General features: G+C 33.8%; 1 protein-coding gene across 1 annotated transcript in view; it reads left to right on the top strand.

The window, feature by feature from the left end:
• The window catches only part of LOC112127775 (roundabout homolog 3-like), a 185,520-nt gene extending 167,668 nt beyond the window's left edge, over positions 1-17,852 (top strand). Inside the window, exon 3 of the mRNA XM_024229230.1 lies at positions 17,499-17,852. Within this exon, the coding sequence (XP_024084998.1) occupies positions 17,499-17,611 (113 nt within the window). The 3' untranslated portion in view covers positions 17,612-17,852. The remainder of the gene's footprint in view (positions 1-17,498) is intronic.
• Positions 17,853-27,420: the final 9,568 nt, after the last annotated feature.

Below are 27,420 nucleotides of genomic sequence, written 5' to 3'. Positions count from 1 at the left end.
ATATTTGTATCAGGTACATTGTTTTTTATGAGTATCCTCACTTTATTGCTAACACCAGGTACAAATGTTAAGCTTTTATAAATCCTATATTATTCCAAAGCATGGCAAAGTTGGACTTTTGTTTTTTATTCTACCCCTTGACCATGTACTGATCGTACATCAAATTTAACGAGGGTATTTCACCTACTAGGTTATGAACACTCGGAGTGCCAGTGATTTGGGAAAAAAGCCCATTTGTAAGTATGTCGGATTCGAATGGAGGGCCGCTGGATTCGAACCCGGGACTTTTACCTTACAGTGATGAGCGCCGTGTCAACACCCAAACCGTTGCGGCCACTGACTCCACTATGTACCTCGGGGCAACTTTGCTAGATTTCAATGAAAAAAATCCATTTTCATACAAAACAATGTATTTTAAAAATGCACTGCAAGAAAACATGTTGTATTAAAAAAATTTGATTGTGATAAAAAAAAACGTACAAAAGTTTTTTTATGTAAAAATAGTTTAAGTAAAAAAAATTAAAGGGGTTACAATTTAACTTTTCACATTTGTATGCACAGATTATTTTACTGTAAAAGCAACTGATCCGTATAAAAAAAAACACGTATTTTAAAACGTTGTTAAAAACAAAATCTGTATTTTCATTAATTTTTTCTGATTTTAAAAATTAATTAAAAGGTGTAAAAGTTATTTTATCTCTTTCAGATAAAAAGTAGTTATCTTTTTACCGATCCGGTTTAAATGTTATTTGTTTTTAATATTAGGTTTAACGACCACGTATTGTTTGCAATCGGTACAACCACGCGACTATTATCGTCAAAGGGATGTTAAACACGCTATTACGTTTGTTAACAGACTTAAGCCAAATGCGCCCTCGAACGGTCCCGGAATAAAATCTGGCGGCGTAAGTGTAATCCATGCAAAAGTTTGGGATGGAATTAACCCGTTGGGAAACGGGGGATTTACACTTGTAATCCCCGTTGGGCCGGAATTCCTTTTTTAATTGGGAAACACTGTCCGAATGTCGGAGGAGGGATAGCCGGAGGGTCCCAACTTGTAGGAAATGAGGCTGGGCCCGGCTCCGGGCACTTGTATTAATTCCCGGTAATGGAGGGTGAGATAAATGATTGGGGAAGAGCCGGCCGAAGGGAGGATCGAAAGAAGGATTTACATCGGATTCCCGGACTCAAATCCTTGATTAATTGCCCGGGTTCTTGTCATTCTCAGAATTTTATCGCCTTTCCTAGTACAAAACACGTTTAAATCCTTAATAGGACCCTTGTACCATCACGGGTATGTTTACAAATTCTTTAAAACAATCCTATTTTTAATCATTAAGATAGACAAATATTGGTCTAACGTCTATTCGAAAACTTATTTATTTACGTTTATTTTCTGTTTTTTTACAACAAGTATTATATTCTTTAAAAAATTACCTTAGGGTTTGGGCGCGTATATTGGCTTCATCTTTCTTGCTGAGGTGGATTAATTCTAGGATATTTGATTGTTCCGTTAGGTGCTTTGTTATATTTCGGTATTTCGTAATCTTCAGTGTGTAAGCATAAAACAGCACTGAAGACCACGAACACAATCAGAAAAATAAGACAAAACAAAAATAGACGCCATAACAATCGAATTCAGAGACAAATACATCGGATAGACAGGATGAAAAATGATACAATAGATAAATCAAAACACATATAATTCAGACAGAAAATCCAACTGCTCGTCACTTGAAAATACTTTGAAAAACACTACCCGTAACACAAAACCACACATAAATACTCAAATTAATATTAACTATTTACTCATCAGACAGTTATACTAATTAAAAAAAGGACCGACGATCCCAAAGACCGACCGGAACAATAAAAACCTAGACTTAATCCATCAAGGGCACCGACACCCCAACCCTCACGACATTAAAAAAAGATTAAAAAAGGAACTTGACTTCCAACAAACAAGAAAGACATCAAACTGAAGATGATGGAAATCCGAAATGCGTCTTAACAACAAACTCAGCGATGTAGTCAAACCAAAATTATAGGTAACCAATAAATTTCAGGTTCATCACTCCGCAGAACATAGAATAATTTTGAAACTTAAAATAAAATATTTCACACTGCAAAAAAATAGCAGGATTGCAAAAAATTGTTATTTAGAATGATATCACATGGAAAAACAGCCATCACTAAACGCCATCAGCTTGTAAGTTAAGAGAAGAAAAGATCGGCAAATAAGTTACAAACTAACCCTTGTGCATGAGTTGACCAATAGACTTCAAGAAACAAAACAACTTAGAATGCTACACGAATAAAATAAAATCTCATCAGTCAGGATTATCTTGCGGAATAGAAATAGCGTTCCAAATTGATTTCACACTGCATCTCAGAAGGCCCTGCAATTTGATTTTATTTTATTCATGGCCCTCTATGTTTTTGTTTTTATTCATTTTATTAGTGATAAAAATATTTGTTTCTTTGGATGTTCATAATTTCTTAAACCAATTAGAGTTAGTAATCCGATTGATCAATGAAATTTCTTCCAGTAATTAATCTTTATGTAAGGTATTGGTTGAGATCAAAAAGTTAGGTCACGAGCGGGATTCGAACCCACAACATTCCTCTAAATACGCCGCTGCTCTACCACTTGAGCTATCCATGAATTCTATTCACTCGGACACCAACTCATCTCAACCTACAACCTTTCGAATTTTCCCTCCTTTTTTCAAATGTCGTGTAATCTATTCGATTCTCGGCGACAAATGAAATGTCCACACTTTAGTGAAGATATACTTCATTTTTACTTATTAAATCCATTGGAGTTCGTGGTCCGATTGAACAAATAACTTTTTTCAATTAGTTAATCTTTATGTAAGGTAGTGGTTGAGATAAAATTTGAAAAATGGCAAAAAGGAGAGAAAATTCGAAAGGTTGGTTAAGATGGGAAATTGGTGTCGCATTGGATCGAAATCACGGTAGCTCAAGTGTTTGAGCAGCGGCGTATTTAGCCGAAGGTCGTAGGTTCGAAGCCCGCTCGTGACGCTGACTTTTTTACCTCAACCAATACCTTACATAAAGATTAATTAATGGAATTTCTTAAAACGTTTTTCTTAAGTTTCATGTCCTTCGATTTTTTATCCAAGTGGTCTTGCTTGACAAACAAACTCTTTTGTTGCCTTTTTTCATATTAAAACTATGATGAGGAAATGTAAAATGTGTTTTTTTATAGGCCTAGAATAATAGGGTATATCAGAGTTATTGAATAAAACAAAGCTGTCATATAGTTTCAAGGAATAATTTTGTTTCTTTGTAGATAATGCTTTTGTTGCGTGCATTCCTTAGGGAACATGTGAAGTCTCGGTGAATTATCCATAGTATTGTTTTCCCTCATTCACGCCGGCTTCTGCGGATAATGGCTCTAGGTATCTCTCCATTGTTCCCTTCAACAATAAACTTCGAGTCGTTCGAATTTATCAGGGGCGGACGGAAAGGTCGTGCGTGAACCTGGAGGGAGGAGGGCGAGAAGTTTCAATTCCCCCCCTGAAGAATTTATGTGCACTTAACTTCCGCCTTGTCCCGTCTTATTAAAGAAGGGTGAATGTCTAATGCCGAGGTATCGGCCACTCTTGACTGGATTAACCGCCGAATGCGCTTTCAGGATGCGAAAATTGCCTTCCACGGCCGGAAAATTAGATTAAACTTTAGGAATGAGATGCTGCACTTGATACAATGCATAAAAATGCACATTAAACGTGACGGCCTGTCTTCGCCTCTTTTCTTTTTTAATCTTGAGGTTTTCTTTTAATAATGAAACAATTTCTATGAGAAGGGGGTTGAAAACAGGTCTCTTTCAGTACAGTATACCTTTTTATTTTAATGAATTGACTGTTCAATTCAAAACAAAACTTTTAAGCACCACAAAGTTTTCCTTCCCTTAATTAAGGTGTATGTTTTTTATCAAACTTTTTCATTCTCTCTAACTCACCCTCTTTTCTACTTTGTTCTAAGAACTGACCAACTGATTAGAAAACTCAACTGACAAAGATTTCTTAAAGGTATAATATTCTGATCTATAATACTAATAATCTGATCTACCGATCCGTCGTCTTGAGTTTTTTTGTTTAGCCCGTAATAAAGTTCAACAAAGTTATTATAATGGAGGGTAAAATATTTAAGATTATTCAATGAAATTCGTTTTGAGAGAATTTAAAGGGTGGAATTAACAAAATTTAATGAAAAATGATAACATTTTCTTCTTTTAATGTATTTTCCCTAACAACGAAAACATTTTCTTTTTTAATGTTTAGCCACGGATTTTTTTATTAAATCAAAAGTGAACAAATTGTGATATGATTATTTTGATAAAATATGTATAATTTTGCCAAAATATTCTATATTAAAATAACGCATAAAAATATTATTTCTATATTAAACCATATTTGCTTAGTGGTCATAATTGACCATATTAATTATTCCAATTAATTATTCTTTTTATTTGAGGTTTTTGGTTGATATTTGATATGGAAAATTAGTTTCACGGGCGGGATTCGACCCTACTCCCTTCGGCTCAATACTCCACTGAAATAACCACTTGAGCTAGTTGAAGTCAAGATAGCCAAAGTGATTAGAGCAACGGATTATGGAGACAAAGGTTGTGGGTTCGAATCCCGCTTGTGACACTTAATTTTTTATCTCAACCAAAAACCTTAGACAATAATTAATTAGAATTAAGTCTACATTTAACTTGTCATGATGAATAATTACTAACAAGAGGAGGCGACAAGGGACGTGTGGTATCAATTCTGTATTGAAAAAGAATAAGTGAATTAAAATTAAGTTTTTCCAGAATATATCACATTTATCAGGACTTGGAAACAATCATTACAGGACTGGACATTTGTGGTTTCAAACGTATTAAAAATAATAAAGTTGACTACGTCGTTCAGTCACCAATTTCAACGATCTAAAATCCATGATACCCATGACTAGCGAAGAAATATGATTTACATACGTAGATTAAAATGTTTGTTTTAGATAAAATAAAGTGTATATTCAATTTTTTCATCTTATAAACCCCTAACTACATACTTTGGCTAAAAACCTTTTTCTAATTTACTATTTTATTACAGCCTTCAATTTCTAACTACAACATGTTATTGCGGATATATATATCGNGTATATATATATATATATATTTATTTATTTATTTACATTGGAAAATTGAAGAGAGCAAAACATTCACTAATGAAACTACACTACCTAATTCTGAGAAAGGGGCCATTTCCTCATGAGATGCCTTATTCTATTGGGTTCATATATTGGGCAAATTATTTGGGTAATAGATGAGTTTATTCTGGAATTTGGTTAATTTTTGAGGATGCAATATTTGGATAAATGGAATTTTAAGGTCGTTGACAGTAGAATTAAAAACATAATACGTAGCTTTTATAACTGATCTGAGGACTTAAGATTAAAGATTGGAGGGGTTGGATACTGAAAGGTTTATCGGTTTGCCACAGATTTATTCCGTATGTCCAAATTGGCTATTGTATCGTTTTGTATACTCTTAGTTTGTTTTTCATAGATAGGCTGGATTGTCGTCCTATAAGTTTGTAAGATAAAATGTATCGCTGTTTATGTTGTCTGTTTAGTCGTGAGTGCCGATTCGATGAGTCTAGAAAGAATCCAAGGTAACGAACTCAGTTGGATTTGTAGACAGAAATATATATAATATAATATATTGTAGTAGAAGAGTATAACATTGTGAGAAGAGATTTCATTAAGAGAAAATGTGACGTGGACGCGCTTGCTTTCATTTATCTTCATTTTCCATTCTCTACACCAATCTAATAAAAATAATTTAGTTCCAAAAATGTATATTTTTTATTTCTATAAAAATTTGTATTTAAAGGCTTTGAACTGGGCTCAAAACAAATTTTGATTATTTCATTTTGTTTAGAATTTTTTGCCTAATAAACTGAAAAGGTCTTTTTGATTTTTGAACTGGAAGTATAAAACAAAACATTACGATAGTCATCTTCATTTCCTTCACTTACAACGATATAAAATTTAAACATTGTAAGCATAATCTGAGAAGAAATGTTCTGCTCTCTAATGGTTTTATTAAATTTCAATTTAGATAAAATGCGTAGGATTTATGCAACTTTGTGTGAAACGCTGAAAGCACAAATGAACCCCAAAAATGTTTTTATTGTTATTTTTTGTTTGGTATGATATTTTCGGTAAAAAGTATCGTTCTTTTGTTTAAAGATAGTGGCCCAAGATTTTCTCAGTGAGTGACGCACGATGAGATTTCAGTGTAAAAGAGTGTTATGTTGGACTGGACAAATTCAGTAATCAAGAAATTATAGAAAATATTTTCTTTATACAATATTTTCATTGTGAATAACTAATATAATTTAAAACACAAGATATCACACTTTGTATTTAAGGGTTTGAAATAATATTCAAAACGAACTGACGAAACCCAAATTGGGTTTTTTCCAATAAATAAATTTGGCCTGGTCCACTGCAGACGTCATTGTTTTTTTTTTGCAAACTTGTATATCTCATTTTATTTAACACAGTCCTCGTAATTATTGTATTAAGTATGTAAACACTCGACCGATATATAGTAAAACCTTGAAATAGGTACACAAAAATGACAGAAAACAGCATTACAAAAAATAATTAAATTGCTTTTTTTTATTTCTCGGCTCCTTGCCCCCTTTGGCAAATCCCGTCCAGACACGTGCCCTAAAAATTTTTGATCTAATATCAACAAAAAAAGTTTTATTAAAATCGTTGTTCCCATTCCCTTACTTTTCCCCATGCAAGCAAATAACATTATTATTTAGGCCTGTTACTTTAAAACTTTCAAAACGTCCCGGGTTAAAAGTGATTATAACGCCATAATTGGATTCTTTCTAATCAATAACCGGTAACGTAGTAAACAAAAACGTCTTCTGTGAATATTTTATGTCACAATGTAAGACGGATGTTGAATTTTTGAAAAGAATCAATCCTACAAGTGTCCCCATCGTTTGGAAATTACATTGTGAACCATCCGAGAAAACACTTTGCAACACTATAATTTCTTTAATGACCACAATTTTCTCTGACACCGTCTTTTTTCATTAAACTTTTACAATGTTGACACAAGTGTGAATGGTGATTGTTGACTTTTCTTAGAATTGGTCAATCAGGCTTAATACCACGAATACAAATTGAAGCTTTCAGTCGAAAAAAGTGGTTATTTATTGTACCCTAATGTCAAACTAATACAACAATTCAAAATACAATAGAAGCATAGAATCCCCTTTAACTCTCGATACAGAAAAACCTGTATTATTTTATAAACGTGACGTTTATAAATTAATAAAAAAATATTTTTGGGTTCGACAGATTTATTTATAGTAATTACAAACTTGTCGCAATGNTAAATATATAGGTTATACATATAGGTTATATATATATAGGTTCCTTTGATTTTGAAATGTTCTTAAACATTTAAATACACGATGGCATATTTGCTAATGCTCATGCTAAATTTTAGTGGACAGTATTCTTGTTCTTTTGGCGTTGTATTTGTCTCTTTGTCTCGCAATCTAAATCATTCGATCTGTCTGATGATTAAATATTTGCCTTTAGCTTTTCTTTTTTCTATGAATAGGTGGACTTTAATATAGTTCGACAATAGAAAATCTTAGCTGATTCACAACAGTTAATCAAGATGAATGTATGACTGTGGAATTGTTAATTAGTGGCATTAATCTGCCTTTCTCAAAGATAATGAGTCGCTTCTCGCTATTTGCAACTAGTCGGTCTCGCTATAAATCCGAAACGAGCTAGGGGATTGCAACCCGGAATCACCTCGCTACTTCGAACGGCCCGAGCGCCCTCGAAACTTCGCCGACACCGGAAATTCGTTACTTACAATTAATCGACCTATCCCTGCAGGACTACGGTTTACCCCGTTAAGCCTGGCACTGTTTTGTAATTAAATTCTGCTAAGTCTCGAACATTTTCTTCAGGAGTAGTAATTTTCCAGTACAAGCGTGGGCTTAACAAGCAGGCGTGGTAAATCTAGCTTAAACCTGTGCACGCGTAATAGACGCGAGCTATTTAATTGGACGAACGCTTTGAGTAAAGTGATTAAAACATAAATTTTCTATAAACGAGTACCGGACCGACTGCCGACCTGTAAACCTGGTCCGTGCCCGAGATAAGCCCGGTCAGTCCTGGCACTTAGGGTTTAAGCCCCTATCTCATCCGACTAAATTAAACGGCCATCGACTAGAACAAGCCAACCTATAAAGATAGCCTAAACCATTTTATAAACAGAAAACTATCTTTTACACTTTCCCACGGGCTTTTAACGGAAAAATCCTCTCTTGGCTATTACAAGGTTCTTTACTCCGATATCGCTGGAATGAGCCGGACCTCATTTGTCACGGACCGTTCTGCCCCGCTTTTATTTAATGAACTCCAACCCCCTTTTTTTTCTCTTTTTGTAGATCTAGGGCGCTAAGTGACGACATTAAGGGCTACTACCTGTAAGATACGTCTCGCTCCTTTTAGGACCTTTATCTGAAATAATGTCGTCCTTTGAGATCCGATAATGTTAAGGGTCGGTAAATTAAATGACCCTGATGAAAAAAGCCTCTAGAATCTCTATTCTCAGCGTTCAATTTTTTCTTCATCAAAAAATACACACTAACTTAGAATATATTTCTATAGTACGTCCTCTGGAGTAAGCAATTACGCCAAAATGCTTAAAAAAATTACTACTAAATAAACTGGTGAGATACATTCAGTGGCACGAATGTGATTATACTTATTTCTTGACATTCTTGAATAACGCTGGTTTTTAGCAATAAATGGCGCAACTTTTATCATCAAAAATTTAAATGTAACACTTTTATTTTATTCAATATACCGCCATACAAGAAAATAATTGAAAAAAAACTATTTTCTTAATTATTTTTTCCTGCAAGTCTGACGACGTTTAGCCAAAATCGCTTATCGCCTTGACACAATTCAGCGGTTTCTGACGAAGTGGAACAATTTCGACCGATTCAAACAGATTAGGGAAGTTAATTAGTGAAACCGACGCTGCCAATTAGCGGAGTGGAAGTAGAACCAAGGTTTGCACACCTGTTGAAGACGTCATTCCAGCTGTCAGATCTCAATGTGTGCCGCTGGAGAACTGCTGTTCCCGTGGAATTCCTCCGGCAAATATCTCAGATAATTTCCACTCGTACCCCGCATGCCTTCTTCTCTAATGGAGAACGTCGGGCAAGTGCAATTGAGTAGGACATGTGCACTTTTTGTCGAAGAGTTTTTGAAATGTAGATAAGAGATTCTGTATAGAAAATGGATGTTTTTGATTGGCTACCGGAAACTGCACAGAACTTTCATAAAAAATTAAGAACTTTAGCGGGTCAACATGAAAATAGACTAAAATCGCTTTGATTTTACATTATTCGCACCACTTAGAATTGAATAATTTAAAAACTATAAAACTAGTTAAAAAATATTGTTCAATTTCTTGCAAGTTTATGTAGCCCAGGTGATCATTAGCACACGATATTTAGACTGGACTTTATTTTCATGTCTTTCAGTTGGGTTTGGCTCCAGTAATCTCATTTTGGATTCGTTTATTTATGTAAAATTTAAAAAAAAAATTAATATATTTTATCTACATATTTCCACGATTGAGTGTGCAATTTAAAAAGTAAGATATTCTGGTAAGTCATGTTTTTAGGGTGATATGTTGATTGATAACATTCACGTTTGACATGAATAAACCTTGAATAATTAATTAGTTTTTTTAAACAAAAAACTATTCTTAATTATACCCTGACAGTCATATATTTTTCAACTCTCCAAATATCAGATTTGCCATTTCTTTTATACCAATTTAAAAAGAATTGCGCGGGTTCGTGAAAACCCTCAATTTTGTTAATTGAATACCTGCTAAAAATACACTCGCCTTTGGACAAAGTCCGCTTTCATCTCGTTTGTTAATCTTGTTCGCGTTAACAAACGCTGAAATGCCGGCAGTGAATCACGCAGATACGCGAGCTCGGGATTTATGCCGCTCAAAAAAAAAAAAAAAATGTAAACCATTCTTATCAGCCCTATCTTTTACGGGTGATTTCAAACCCCCAAAGCACGTAGGGCTTGTTGTCCTCTTTATAAGAGCACGTCGTTTTGGTATGTTATGAGCAGAGTAATATAAGCATTTCAATGAGTAATAATTACTTTTAAATTTTGTATATATTCAACTTGGAAAGAGTATCAAGTATAGCAGATTAAAAGTGCCGCTTATAAGGCAGAATTACATCGATTGACTCATTATTTTTATGCTTAAAATACTAATATTTTGAATATTGTGAAAAATATAATCATTGAAATGTCATATTTTGGTTATAGTGAACAGGTAACCATGTGATACCACAATGTATTGTGTTGGAAAGCAAATATTTCCAACTTTGAGTGTACTGACCAAGATAACTATCAATCTTTCATATGTGATTGCTCCAAGTGTAACCAGCTATATTTCACAGTTTTATTGATTGATTGAAATATATATGATCCGAACATATTTTTACACACATAAAGAGAACTGAGTTTATAACTGCTCATTTTTACCTACTTAATTATTTTGACAAGGGCTGTTAACAGCTGGGTCTTTCAGCCCCAAGATGTGCAGTTTTTCAAAGACCTTCACTTAGTCCCGTTTATCCTTAAACCTTTTTTTCTATTAAAATAGTGTGGTGGAGTACTCGATCTTCTACCTCCTCTGGCCTTTCACGCTATACATTCTCGCTAATAAATACATTCAATCTCAATATTCAGATCAGAAACATGAAATGCGATATCGACCACTACTAATCACTATAAAACAGCCATGTTTTCTCCAAAATTCGGAACAGGAGACCCAAATCCTGGATGTTGTGCACAATACTTTTATCAGGTGACATTCCTATACGCTCCATTCCTACGGAGCCAAGGAAAGTTCTCTTCAATTCAGTGGGTCATATCGAACAAACTTTCTCTATATGCTGGACTCATATGCGAACTTTGGCCCAAACGTAGGTGACCTCGCGTTAGTTCGGTTACGATTCCCTTCCGAAGGCTACCTATTCTCTTGATACATAAAAGCTTCTTTGCCGCTTCGGTCCACGGACGCTGACATCTCCTTATAATAATATTTTTTATTGTATTTACACTAACAGAATGATGGATTAGGGTGGATAGGTTCGGAGGTCCTTAGCTACCTCGTTACTCCCTAGACCTGTACGTCTGAGGACCAGACCATGAAGTTTTAACTTGACTCTCCAGTTCAGTGTATTTGTCCAACATGAGCACGACGAGACGGTCTTCGGAGGACCTATCATGAACAACAGTAATCGCGCTCAGGGAGTCGGTGCGGATACCCACGTATTCTCGAATCACCATTCATTCAAAGCTGTACATAATTGCATCGTAAAAATCCTGTAGTGTGGTGGATCGATCATACTCTCACCGATCCTAGTACTCGACCTAAGGCCAAAAGTTATAAAGGTATAGTGGAGTGGACCAAAGTCAAACACGGCGAGATCGTCCCGAACGAGTACCAAATAGCGTTCGTACTGTCAGCACGGCTAAGGAATATCCGAAGCGTATACCCAGGGTTTTCTGGGTACGAAGTTGTTCTGTTATAGTCGGCTGTTCTGGCATCTGAAGGTCGCGGATGTCCAGATTGTGACAAGAACCCCGTCTAATTAAGCTGCATTTTCAATATTGTGCAAAGTCTCTCTAATTTTTTTCATATTTTGAACGGTATGACAACGGTTAGAGTTTATTCATATTTTGAATATTAAATATAATAGGTTTAATATAAAAAGCTCTGTTTCGTTCCCTTTATTAATGGATGGATAATTTTATCAAAACCGTATGCTATTAAAATAAGTCTTACCGGGTTTTTTGTGGCCCAGGATTCGTGAAAATGGGGCGAGAAAAACGGCCCCACTTCATTAGATATTAAACTTTAATCTCGGGGCCAGGCGGAGCCTGGAAGAGTCGCCGTTTACGAGGGGGTTGTCTCGCCTTATACCCTCCCCGATCAAATATGCAAACAACTTGCGGGAGAAAAGGCCGAATACAGTTTTTTATACCATCCCTTCAAACCAGAAGGGTCATAAAGTCAATGGCAAGTTGGTGGACGCTGGAACCATCAAACAAGGGATTTATCGGTCGATATGCAATAAATACCCTCCTTCGTTTACGCACCCTGACAAGTGGAATATCAATGCAAATATTTATACTTTTCTTTCATTATATTTTTAACATAGAAAAATATTCAACCTGTGGTCAATACTTAAAACTTCAATGACATATACGTCACCCTTAACCCTTTTGTCAACAATAGAACAGTTTTCTCTGTCAATACAGTTTGTTCTCCTGATACTGTTAACGAAAATTTATTTGTTTCTTAATTAAAACTATAGTCGTAAAGCTAAGAGGAGACTGGGAACGGCAGTACCGAGTTTACTGTTAATCCAGACAATTTTTCCCCAGAGGAAGATGGCAAGCGTGGGATGAGAGCACACACTGGGGTATCACCTACATCTCTGGCACAATTAAACAAGGGAAAACAGAGCCGGCTTAATTAGTGGATGAGCCCTTGAGATAACAACATGCCCTTTGTCTCCCTGGGCCAAGACTCAGGGACCTCTTGTGACCAACAACAAGGGCCTCACAGGCGATTCCCTCCCACATTATGGTTTCACATAAAATTTTAGGTTCCCCTTATTTATCTAGCGAAGTGTGAGCACATCGTGACTGTTTAGGAGGTCTCTTGGCAATCATCTCTTTAGTCTGCGGACGTTTGCAATAATAATAAGAATTTTTGTTAAAATTGGGGTAACGGGATTTACTTACTGAACAAAGAGAATATTTCAATCTTTGTATGTGGTAGTTTGTACATGAAGGGTGTTTAAGCATTTGACTAAATTAACTAATTAAAAACTTATTAAATCCATTACATTTCGTGGTCCATTTGACCAAATAACTCCTTTCAATTAATTAATCTTTATGTAAAATATTGGTTGAAATGAAAAAGTTAGTGTCACGAGGGGATTCGAACCCACGACCTTCCGGTAGTAATTACATCAAAATTGATTATCTCTCGCAATTTCTTGTTGGTCTTTCTAACTTAAATTTCGCTTCGACGTCCTTCGGGAATATGCCGTTTTGTCTCTCTACATTTTCTATAACTTCTGTAATCTAAACTTTAAAAAAAAAAAACAAAAAAAAACGACTAAATTTGTTGAAGGAAATGTTAGCAATAACTTCTTTCAATGAATTGATCTTTATGTAAGGTATTGCATGAAATGAAAAAGTTAGTGTCACGAGCGGGATTCGAACCAATACCTTACATAAAAATTAATTGGGTTCGAATCCCGCTCGTAGCGTTCCCAGGAGTACCTTAGAAGAACAGGATAATTTCATTAGCTAAATAGATAGAAGCCACAGCACTAAAATATTTTTTTTTAAAAACCTGTATACACAAAAAGTATTCAAATACTACTGTTAAAGAATAGCAGCAAAATTATTTTTTTCCACATTCGGAATTATAAAAGTAAAGTAAAATAAAGTTAAGCAGGAGGGCTTAACGTCCATCTAAACGTTGTTGTCGCGGACGAGAGATCAAACAACTTTAAAATAATTTCTCTATATTATTCACGCTTACAAATCCATGAGCTAGGCCGGGATTCGAACCCAGGTCCCCATTCAAAATTATACAAGGTGACTAGAAAATGTTGTAGGTTTTTTATTTGTTATTATTTTAATTCGGTTAATTAACAGTTCTGTTTATATCGGAAGACGAGCTGTTTATATCACGTAATAACGAGAGGATAAAGCGCCAGTTCATAAAGAAAAAATGTTATGAACAGTTCACTACAAATTATAAAATATTTTCTTTCTCATGGCTTTAAAACACAGAATTCCTGTGTGCTTATTGCATGAATTTTAATTCGTATTATGGCGGGCAGTCAACTGCATTCGGTGATGAAACAATAAATGAGCACACTATGCAAAAATGGTTCGAAAGGTTTGCTTCTGGGAATGAGGGGATTGATGATGAACAACGGTCCGGTAGGCCATCTGCCTTTAATGACGACGAATTGTGACGAAATGTGGGAAGCTATGAAAATTCGAGTCAAACATCAGTAGCTTGTCAGAGAATTGAACGTAAGCTATGAAAACATTCGCTCCAGTTTACATCTACTTGGGAAGACGTGGAAGCTGAGCAAATTGGTTCATCACAAATTGACCGACGGTGACAAGCCTTTCATTCAATACCAGGTAGTCGTAGCATTGGCTGTCACCAAATGACTCTATTCCAATGACACAAAAACCGAATATTCAACCACAAAAGGAGAACCAAAAACACACAACCACCATTGTGCACTACCAATCCTGCCACATCACAAGACCATCACAGTAGAAATCTACTCAAGCAAACTGCCAAAACCAGAAACAACTTTTTTTCGTAAACAGAAAATGTGTAATCTTTCAGCAGGACGACGAAAACCTCATACAGCCAGAATGAGAAAGTAAGTGATAATGGAGCTTAGTTGGGAAGAACCTTGGTACTCTTACTGGCCCATCTGACTTTCGCATTTTCTTAGAAATGGATACTCATATGCGAAATGGGTTGGATAATCGCCAACGCCGGAAGATGAGCCGTTTATTTTTCATTTTATTTTTTTTTTTTTTTAAGTTCAAGGATTCAAATTTTTATAGAAGGGCACAACTGGGCAGGTAAAACAAGTTGGGTAAGGTTAAAGGTAGCACTGGCGACTATTACCCCGAATAACATATTTCTAAACTAATTTATTCTTTTTAATTATGATAATTATTAAATTCTTTAAACCCGCATGAACTTTTCTGACTATCTGGTAGAATATGAACATCAAAAATAATCAAAAGTAAGTAAGCTGGTAACATTTCTAATCAATGCGAGAATTGAATGGAAAGAAAGAAAGGTAGAGAATTTCCCAAAACAATTTGAACAGCCTGATTTATTATTAAGCATTAACTTAAGAACTTAAGTTCTTCTTGTTGTGTTTTTAATTATTTAAATTTTTAAATTGATTATTTGTGATATACATAACTAATTTATCAGCTTGCTATCTGATTAAATATTGTAAAATTGTTTAGTCTGTCCCCCTAAACAAAATATAACACTAAATATTTAAAACAAGGGTAATAATAAAACGAATGATTATAATATATGCATACATATATAAATGACAAGTGGTTGCATTGCTAACCAAAGAATTGACTGCCCTACTTGAAATTCTTAACAAAGCTTAATTTTCCAATATTTTGATTGATGAATCTGAGGGTTCTGAACGCACAAACAGCACTTAATCAATCATAATGATTGATAGAGTAAGATGTCGAGTAAATACTTAATGCTTTAAAACAAAACATTGCCAATTTTTTATGCTTTTTCTCGATTTATATGGTATATAATTAACGTGACGATTGCTCTTGTTTCATCTGATTCTTTCAATATATCGAATAAATTAAATATGACAGCTTGATATGCAAATTTATTATGCTGATCATGAAATATAATCAATTTTATTATTGGTTGCTTAATAAAAATATAGAATGTGGGCAGATGAAGTAGGTTTTTTTTGCCATTTACCTTTTAAAGGAAAAAGCCCTTTCATTGTATGATCGTGAGAGATATATAGAGACGTTATTGCCTTCTCCGGGCGATAGATCACCTCCTATACCTCGGTATTTAGCAATGAATAGCCCCGGGGATTTTCCGGTGGCCTACAGTTTTTTTGCTCTCTCGCTTTCTCACAATTTTCCTTCTTCCCTTTTTCAGCCGGCGTAATAAGTACAAATGGTTCGATCCGACGAGGGAGGAAAGGGCTGGCTGGCATTTTCGCGGATTGTGAAGCAATGTCGGCTCGTAGAGCTATCGGGTTCTTCTGTATCAAAAACTGGAACGCATCGGCAAACATTGGATTTGCATATCTCTCCCACTAAAGGAAGGAAGAAAAACAAATGTTATCCGGTGGCGCCTCGACTCCTGGTTCGCCCTCATGAAAAATACCGAAATGAATATCGCTCGAGTTTTGGGGAAAAATGGGTAGCATTATTTAGAAAGTAAAGCCGGAAAAAATGTATAGGATTGTCCATTCTTAAGTCTACCGCATACACAATAACAAAAGTCAATGTTAATACTCTTTTCTGTTGTAAAAGATTAAACATCCCTATAGTTGAATTGATATGTCTAATCAAAGGAATAAGCAACATCAGAGTTAATTTTACATAGAACCGTTTTCTTTGAAGTGAGAATAAATGGGAGGAAGAATTACGAAGTTAGGGTAAAAGAAGAGAAACTAAAAATAGTACAGCTAGAAAAGAAGCCAAGAAACAATTTTAACGTTTTAGGAAGGACTACAAACAATAACTTAACTCAAATTAGACGTATTAACAAGACATACGATTAGAAAATAATGAAATAAATGAAGTACAGAGACATATAGAAATTATATGACAAGAGGCTTGACAAATAAAGCATGGATGATTTAAAATAATTCGATAATATAGAAAATCATACAAGCGCAGAAGAATCCATTAATTACTCCCCAACGCAAATTCATTTAGAGATAAAATCACGAGGCCATTGTATGATTCTTAGAAGACCTGAACGGTCCAGAATAAAAGGTGTTGAATTCTCAGGGTTGAGATGAGGGTTCAGGTTTTACAGAAGTCGTCTGTAACGATTTCGTGCGGTTTCGAGGACAAATGGGATTTGACGGTCTGTGTGGGTAGTAAGGCCGGATAAGTAGTAGTTTCGGCCATGGTTTGAAAACTTTTCTTCTGGTCTTCTTTGGACGATGGAACGCTTAGTTAAACCACACAGTTCAATTCCTTCTAAATTGGTTATATACTGATGTAGATGACGCGTTCATTATGCATTGATTTGATCTATTTGAAAGTAATCTTTTGAATAATTTATATCGTCTGTTCAGATTTATTCCTTTTAGACGAATGGGAGTTGGAAAAAAGTTTTTATTTATTGATGTATATTCCCAATTCGCAAGGTTGTCGGGTGAAGAACAGAGTTCTAGTTGATTAGAGGAAAGGTGATACGACAAAAAGTGAATGTTATTTTTAGGGATGCTGTTTCGTTAAGTCTGATGAGGCATTCCTTCTGACAGAAGAGAAGGTCCATGAGGTTTCTAAAGGCCATGGAAAGAAAAGCTCGCAGAAAGGATGGTGGTTTCGTCTTCACGTGTGTATCAAATTGACAGAAATGTCTGCAGTGTACACTGAATATAAAATGGGATGAAGGACAACCCTTGCAGAACTCCCGCTTGGGCGAAGTGGATGAGAAGGTTTAGGGTATCTAACAGAAACTATTTCAGGATGAGGTTATAAGTGAATTAAAGATGCTCTTGTGTTTTCAGAGCAAACCCTGCACCTTCGATCGAACCTACCTTACGTCTGGGAAAACGCCGAGAAGTATTCCGTAAGCTGTCCAAGCGCGTTGATGCGATGGTTTTTACCTCAGCTCTGTTAATAAATTAGAACATTTTAGAATAGAGCCGAAATTAACACAAATAATAGCAAGGCATAACTAAAAAACACACTTTTTCTTATAACATTATTCATAGATTTCTTATAATAGACATACCTTGGAAGAGATGGAACATTATCAACATCTTGGAATGACAATAAACCACCAAATGACAATAGTGGCCATGGCATTTACTAATTCAATAAGCATTTAAAATCCTTTATCTTGATTCATTTAAACAAAATTAAATTGCGTAATTTTATTGTTTCAGATATCATTGTAAATCTTTTTTTAGATAATTATTTAAATGGAAAAGGGATAAAGAGGAAAATTTTAATTATTTATTCAAAATTATGCCCACTTCCCTGTTTATAAAATGACTACTATGCCAAATGATGAAAAGAGTCTTGGTTTCTCAAAGTACATATAAAAGAAATGTCTCTTACATTCATATATATTGAAATATACATTAAGTTTTCAGTTTTTATATCGAATAATACATTTTTTAATGTTTACGTTGATCTTATCTCATCTAAAAGTTATAATTTTATATAGAATTATCATATTTTGTTTTATTTTCCATCCAAATCCCAAAAGATTTCCTTAAACGAAGGGAACAAAGTTTTTATTTTAGGCTGTCCCAATGATAACTTATATGACCTTTAAATTAAATAAATAATATTGCCCTGATAAGGAACAACTGAAAGTCTGTTGGATAATTTTGTAGTGCATATATGCTGTTGAATCAAAATGAGATTTTTTGAAAATATTTTTCCCATTAACATTTCCTTAGTAAAATATATTTTTTAATCAAAGTGATTTGCAATTAGTAACAAGTGAAAAACAAAACAGGATTTATTGTAGGGTATGAGACAGTTGTACATTTGCTATTCAGCACTTATGTCCCGGTGATTTATAGTGTTATTTCCTTAGAGCTCTCGCAAGTTTCCAGGATTCTCACTTGGTTGTCCGGTATTAAACTGCTTAGGAGTTCTCCTTCGGTTGGTAAAGCGGAGGAAGGGTAACTACAAGGTTGGAAACATGGGACAAGACAATTCTGGGAGATTTATGAACCCAAAACTAATCCTTTCTCTTCCTAAGCCTATTAATTAAAAGTAGAATTTTTATTCACCGACTTATTTCAGCAACAATTAAAATATATAAAACGAAATATTTTAAAAGTAAATTATTCAGAATAACAGGTAATTTTGAAACAATATCTAATGGAGTAAATTGTAATTTTTGAAACAGTTTGTACACAGAACCATTTTTTTCTTTTAAATTAAAAGCTTCTTTTTTTAAGAAAACAGTGTTTCAATAATACATAAGTCTATATGTGTGAGATATAATTATCATATAATATCTATATAAATAAAAAGAAAAGTAAAGCATTTCTCAGTTACACAGGACGGCTTAACGTCGTTGTTGGGTGATCCAGAAGAGGGTCAAATCACTTTGTAATATTGTTCATCCCATTATCAATTAAAAGCTTATGAGTTCTTCCGGGATTCGAACCCAGAACCGCTAGCGTGACAAATACGATCGGGCACCCTAACCACTCGACTCCGCGGTCACCTTAATACGTAGTAGTAATAGTGTTTCCCCACTGCGGGGTAATGTGAGTTTTAAGGGGGGTAATTTTGAAAATAATTCGTTTAGATGTTTAGTCAACTAAGCGCCAATTGTATTTGTAATTTAGTTGAAAAATAATCGAATATAGTAGCTTTTGTTCGCCATGAAATAGCTGAATTTATTTGTCGGACCTCGGGTTATTCCGATCCTTAGCGTTTCATGCTATTTTTCAATATCCCGTAATAATTATTGTATCATATTTTCTCTGCGTTTCAAGTAAGGTTTATCGTCATCAATGCAGTAATTTATTGTTTAGGGATTGTTTGGGTTAAAATTGTTGTAAAGTATCGCTTTTCCATAATTCAGTATATTTTATCTAAGTGTCAACTAAATGGTCTGTAATAAAATGTATAAAATGGTATGTATATTAAATTGTCAAGTTATTAATTTAGTTTTTAAAGGTCCTAATTCTAGAATAATAACAAGCGATTTTTTTAATCCTTGGGTAAATTTAGTATTAATATTTATTTAGAAATCGTGAGATGCGGTCTGGTGTGATGTAGGTTTCTGAAAAACATTTTCTTTATCGTGCCAACGTTTCGATCTTTATTGAGATCATCTTCAGGGCTCAAAGTGTTTGTCTTCTGTGCCCCTCTCCCTGCACGACACACAAGAATGGCACAATTACACAGAAGACAAACACTTTGAGCCCTGAAGATGATCTCAATAAAGATCGAAACGTTGGCACGATAAAGAAAATGTTTTTCTGAAACCTACATCACACCAGACCGCATCTCACGATTTCTAAATAAATATCGATTAACGGTCACTAATCACCACACACTTTAGTATTAATATTAATATAGATAGATATAAGCTATTTGCGTTTTTATGAAAAGGGAAAAAATAAAAATAAAATTTGAATAAATATTAAATAAAACCATAAATGTAATCTGATAGGGTTATATAATTTGTTACCAACACCTGTAAAGTTTACTCCAAAATAAAATGTGGCGTTTCGATTTTTATATACAAACAATACTTTGCAATTTATAATCCATATCTTTCTGCATCATAATTATTAAACATCATATTATGTTAAACGAAATTTATGAACCCGAGCCTCATAATTTAAGAAACAGACCTATTTATACGCACACTTGATAATCGAGATCAATTTAAGTGATAATTTTCCTTCTGAAAAAACGCTGCAATATTTTACATGAAATAATATTAAATAGTATTTTGCTATTGCTGACTAATATGACTGATTTATCAGGTGAAGAAAAATAAATATAATGAAATACATTCCGAGAATCCTATTACTTTCTAAAATTATAATTTACAATGATTATTTGAAACATTTGAAATTTACATGAGAAAAACGACATTTTATCTAATATTCTGTTAAATTTGGAAATTTCTACCAAATCTATGGGAAATCTTTCTCTTTTCGAGAAAATAAGGTTTCATCAGATCTACAAATTTTGCTAAACTTGATTATTTTTTACTTTAGCTGGATATTAATTAGTGTCTGACAAATATTTTTCAGCGATGCACTTATTACAGTGCGTAAAGTGAACTATTTTGCGACGAAGCATAATATGGATCTACTAGATACTCTTTTTAAAAGTTCTTTGGACTCGAATCTCACGTGTCGTGATCCAACAAACTCTTTACTCCGCCAATAATGCTATTTAAAAAAAAATACTAATGCGTCTTATCATGTTTGGTCGCAGTCTCTTTACATTGGTGCATTAAAGCAGTATAATTTATTTTAAAAATTGAAGAACATCGCAAAATGAGTTCGAAATCAAATAATTTATTAACTCTCATATTCGTTCTAACGCCCTAGACGCGGAACATGGTTTTCGGGTTTTATAAAAATCTGCTTATTATGTTTTATCAATAATTCTACAGTGATTTTCCCAATATTTTTTTTAAATTTATGCCGTGGGTATTTAAATGGGTGAGGGGTGGGGCAGAAGGGATTTGAAAAAGTTTATGTGAGACATGACACAAAATAGATTGGGGAAACACTGCTTTAATATCTATATCTCTGTTAATAATTAAAACAAATTAAAATCATTATACATAATAAAAATAATAAATCCATTAGAGTTCGTGGACTGATTGTAACCAAATAACTTTTTCAATTAATTGATCTTTATATATTGGCTGAGATAAAATTTGAAAAATGACAAAAATGAGGAAAAATCCGAAAGGTTGATTGAGATGGGGAGTGGCTCGAACTCACGATAGGTCAAGTGGTTAGAGCAGCGGCTTATTTAGCGGAACGTCGTGGGTTCGAATCCCGCTCGTGACACTGACTTTTTTATCTCAACCAAGACCTTACATAAAAATTAATTAATTGAATAAAAATAATTATAACATTTGTTTAGATATGGAATTAGTAGTAATGAAAAGTCGGTGTTAAGCATCAAAAAAACATTTCATTTATCAGATACTCTCAGCCATAATTAATCACGTACAAAATTGTATTCAATTTCTTGTTGATTACTGTTGTATATTCAGAATCTGTAGCTTCGTGATTAACAGTGCGAAGCGAATATCTTACGGCCCAGTGGTGTATGCTGGCCAACGGCGTCAATTACCAATTTTCCGGTCGAGCTGAAACTGTTTAGATTCAATTAGCAATGCGGTCAAAGCACGGATCGCACCTTCAAGCTGGCTTTCGTAGAAAATAACAAAAGGTTCAGCGTATCACAAGGGTATTTTACTACGCGTTAGTAGCCGTGATAGTTTAAATTTAAGGAGGGTTTTTATGGACCGCCTGCCGGATAGAGGGGACGGTTTTACGACTGTAATTATACAAAGGCCCGATAAAGTGCAGAGCCGGAGGTGGTTAATGCCAACCTACATATACACGGACGGTCCCGAGTCGGAAATTGTATTCAATCGAACTTTCCTCGAGGAAAAGAGCTCTCTCTCCCACTCGACAAATACGTGGATTAAATTACAAACACAATAGTTTTATTTCTATTTATTGGCGACTGGAAAAAAATTTCTTATTCGATCTCGTGTATTACAGGCCGTTGCGGTATATATTTTCTTGTCAAAGGAATTGTTTGAAAGTCCGCCTGCGTACGTGCTCCAAGACTTTTATGTAACTTTGAAGAGCACTTCAAATAACAGGCAGAACGACTCTTATATCCCTCTTTGCCATTGTTGACACGTTCAGAAGTATTTAATTGTGTGGCACTGGTGAACAATGAATCGTGAAAATTATTGTGCCACTTTATACTGCAGAATAGCTTTTTCCTTATTGTGAACTCCCTTCATGTACTTTTTGCAATAATTTATACCAAATACACTTTCCTCTGAATAAGTAACGAAATCTAAAAGCAATTACGGTAAATTCTGTGTGGTTTTATAAAAATACTTTTTTATTTCTAATCATAATATAATAGTCATAATAAATCATAATAATATAATTATTCTATAAATAATGTAATCTTTAATATTTACTCTAATATAAATAAGTTACGTCAAAGTAATAATTTAGTTAACAATAAATATCGCAGCACTTAATTGAATTAAATCAAATAAGAATTATAACTATATGTTAGGGCGTGAAATGACCTTAGCCGTTAAAACGCCCTTAAAAATTAATAATAATAATAATAATAATTATAACTATAGATTTTTAGTATAATATATTAAATAGTTATCTAAATGGTTCCAAAGGTAACAATTTTAATTAAAGTGGTTCCATTCTTTTAAAGAAGCATTACTTTTTCGACGTTCAAAACCTAAAAAACAAACCACTCCATATCATTTCGAAACAAAAGAAAAAAGAAGTAAATACATGAATCGCCAAATTAAAATGTCGCTAACGTGACATGAAGTACACACAAAATGAAGTAAGCATACAAAATTAAAATGTTATGCAAATTGAGCTAAACAGAAAAAAAAAACCTTATCAACTTACTCTTCTAGTCTTTTCTTCTCTCTCACCTCTCACTCTCTCTCTCTCTCTCTATCTATCTATCTATCTATCACACAAACTATCTATCTATCTCTCTATCTCTCTCTCACTCCCTCTCTCTCTCTCTCTCTCTCTCTCTCTCTCTCTCTCTCTCTCTCTCTCCACATACTGATGACATACTTAAAAAAATATACACAAATATGTTCGCTATAAAAGCAATATTACCCTACAAAAAGGCCGATATCACCTTAACATTAATTAATTGTTTAGTACATACATACATTACAGCATAGTCGTCATGAGTGATTTCAACTACACTTTTACAAAACCAACTTCCAAAAGCACAAAATACGTGGACCCGTAATATCTTTAAACTAAAAAATAATTCTAGAATATATGATAATTTTTTGTTATTAAAACTATTAACAATTGAATACCTATAAATCTATTCCATAACAAACTTTTTATACAAAGTACTACCAACTAAAAACTCTTCCTACATGTCTCATAATTTTAAATTTCAATGCAATATCCATAACATTAATACCAGAACAGCTAATTACTTAATTTTTCTACCGAAACACAGACCAAAACCACTTAACAATTCATTTAAAATAAAAGCTTGAAAAAACTTTAATTCTATTCCGAAACATATAGTTCAAATAAAAAGCATAAAATCATTTAAAGTAAGACTTAAAAAATTCTTATTAATTAAATATGTTAAATATGGTACTACAACTTAGCATTTACCTTATTTAATATTTACATAGTTAACAGCACATCATACAGTTATATCTTTTATTTGTTACTTTTATTATTCTCCTTTTTATTAATACTTTTATATTAACTTGTAAAACGTTAAAAATCATTTCATTAATATTTTATTTCATTTTTAAATTGCAAAATTATGTTCCGATTTAGAAGGTTCTAATCTGGTTTTTAAAATCTTACGAAAATTGTATTTATAATTTTGTTACTCAACAATAATATGCTTCGTATAAAAATTTAACTAATAAATCCAACTTACACTTTTATTCATTTACTTCATTGTTGATTTTACAATAATTTGTTATTTCTATTTTATTTCTGTTGTGAATATGAAGAAATATATTTGTAATTACACGTTAAGTGTAAGAAAGGTCCTAGAGACCTAACTTTTCCGTGTATTTTAATAAATAAATCGTTAATCTGTCAATCAATCGATCAAACCTTCTTTCTCTTTGTCTCTCAGTAGCTCTCTCTCTCTCTCTCTCTCAGTAGCTCTCTCTCTCTCTCTCTCTCTCTCTCTCTCTCTCTCTCTCTCTCTCTNATGTCTAATATTGTGGTTTATTCTGGCCCTGGGAAAGGCTAAATCTCTCTCTCTCTCTCTCTCTCTCTCTCTCTCTCTCTCTCTCTCTCTCTCTCTCTCTCTCCCTCTCTCTCTCTCTCCTCTCTCTCTCTCTTTCTATCTATCTATCTGTCTATCTCTCCCTCCTTCCATTCCCTCTCTCTCACTTTCTCTCTTTATCTATTTATATACTTATCTACCTTTCTATCAAATCTACCTATTTGTTTCATGCTCTCTCTCTCTCTCTCTCTCTCTCTCTCTCTCTCTCTCTCTCTCTCTTTCTCTCTCTCTCTCTCTATCTATCTATCTATCTATCTATCTATCTATCTCTCTATCTATCTATCTTTCTCTTTCTCTCATTCTCGATCTTCTTTTAAATCTGTCTTCTTTTACTATTTTTCTCTCTAACTTTCTAATGATAATAACGAACATTTAATCTATGAATCGATACACCCATTAGTATTGTACCATTCTGAACCTGAAACTGATACGTAATTTAACACTGGGAGTTCTTAACAACACCAATTTATGTTACCGTAATTGAATTCAGCGGTTGAACATGATGGCATAGGCTGTAGGAGATTTTAGACAAATTGTTACAGCAGTACAGTTCTATAGGTATTGATTTATAACTTTTAATTTAAACAATATCATTAACGTTTGTACTCATTTATGATTGTAATGAGATAAAAGGTGAACAGTACAGATGAACAATGAGATGTAGGAAAAATCACACTGCGTGGGAGATGGCGGGCGTTGAACTTTCGGTAGTAATTACGTTGAAATTGATTATCTCTCGTAAATCTTTTCTTGTTGGTCTTTCTAACTTAAAATTCGCTTCGACGTCCTTCGGGAATATGCCGCTTTGTCTCTATATATTTTGTATAACTCCTGTAATCTTAAAATTTTTTTTTTAAGAAAAAACATGACTAAATTTGTTGATGGAAATGTTAACACTAACTAGTGCCACGAGCGGAATTGAGCAAATAACTTCTTTCAATTAATTAATCTTTTTATGTAAGGTATTTGTTGAAAAATGGCAAAAAGAAGGGAAAATTGGGAAGGTGAGATGGGGATTTAGTGTCCGAGTGGATCGAAGTCACCATAGCTCCAGTGGTAGAGCAGCGGCGTATTTAGCCGAAAGACGTGGGTTCGAATCCCGCTCGTGGCACTAGCTTTATCATTTCAACCGAAACCTTCCATAAAAAGATTTATTAATTGAAAGAAGAAATTTGGTCACTAGACCACTAAATATAATGGATTTAGTTAGCAATAACGTTGATGAATTGTTAACGGGGAATATTCATCTCTACGAATGTTCGACGATCGTTTTGAGCAATATAAATATAATGGACTTTTGAATTTTCGATTTATTTTAAAGCTGTTTTATCAGAAATAACTTTTACCTTAGTGTTGCCATTAAACATGAAGACCCAAATGAAACCCATTCCCTTTGAAGAAAGCTCTATCAATATTTGTACCAACGGTACATTAGACTAATGGGATTACAGGTCCTTTCAGATATTTTCTGTTCGTTTTGACAATTTGTACCAGTTTGGTAATAATTCGGCCAATGTGTCAACCAGCTAGAAACATCAGTCGATCTTATAACTGGTTAAATAAGGGAATCTTGAGATCAATCCGTTTATAGACTGTTCAGTAATTCACCGTGTGTCATTAGCCCTTGCTCGGGAAATCCGCTTAAAGGGATTACCAGCTACCCCTTCGAAACGGCTACAGCCCTATGAAATAATAATAGCGTCCGAACGGTGAAGAACGATTCGGCTTCTAACTAACTTTTCCTATTGTGCCCTGTTTCTCCCTTTATGGTTTATTCCTCTCATTGTTCGTCCGCCCCAGGTTTCCCTCGGGGGTTCGTGGTCGTCGGAGATAACTCGCCAATAATGAAGGTAATTTTCAAAAAGAAATAACCTTTCGTTAAGGGTTGAAACGGGCTTTTCAAAATTAACATTATTAAGGGTGAATATAGAGTTCGATACAAAAGGTACAGAATTTGCTTTTTATGAATCAGTACTTCACCAATACTAAAATAATTGAATCCTCGAGCAAACATGTTGTTTTAATGTACAAACAAGGAAGATAAATACGATTATTAAAACAGGACAAAAATAAAATAAACACAAAAATGAAATGGGCAGTCGGGACAATCTCTGGGCTTGGGGGCTTTCATCTTTCCATTTTAATTTTGATTTGAGCATTTCCGTTTGATCTTCTATTGTACTTTGCTTATGTTATGATCAAACAGCTCTTTAAAGTAACTGTCATGAATTGACTTTGAATACTACGAAAAGATAGGCTAAAAATGAAAAAATAGGCCGAGCTACTGATTTTAATAAAGAATAATTTTAGTTTAAAACAATTTGTTCAAAACAAAAAATTCACTTTCCGTTCACAAAAAATCAGGAGTCAACAGAAGATAATTCTGTAATATCTTAACAAATAAACTACGAGATGGTAATTGTCCACGGTACATATAAATAATGATTATTTGGAGATCATGAGGTGCGGTCTGGTGTGAAGTAGGTTTTAGAAAAGCATTTTCTTTACCATGCTAACGTTTCGATCTTTATTGAGATCATCTTCAGGGCATGGAATTTATAAACATTTTTGAACTTTTACAAATACATGTAGGATGTGAAAAAATGAATTTATACAATGCTAGAAAATTTTAGATAACAAAATGAATTTGTACAATGCTAGAAATTTTTAGATTTAAAAAAAAAAAGAATGAATTTATACAATGCTAGAACATTTTAGATTTAGAAAAAGAATGAATTTATGCTTTCCTAGAAAATTTTAGAATAAAAAAGTGAATTTTTGCCATGTTAGAAAATTTTAGATTAAAAAAGAATGAATTTGTACAATGCTAGAAAATTTTAGATTAAAAAAAGAATGCATTTGTACAATGCTAGAAAATTTTAGATAAAAAAAAACAATTTATCC

This window comes from Cimex lectularius, unplaced genomic scaffold (genome assembly GCF_000648675.2).
Source record: "Cimex lectularius strain Harlan isolate CLEC.00 unplaced genomic scaffold, Clec_2.1 scaffold168, whole genome shotgun sequence".
NCBI classification, from domain to species: Eukaryota; Metazoa; Arthropoda; class Insecta; order Hemiptera; family Cimicidae; genus Cimex; species Cimex lectularius.
This window is presented reverse-complemented; position numbering and strand designations above follow the sequence as displayed.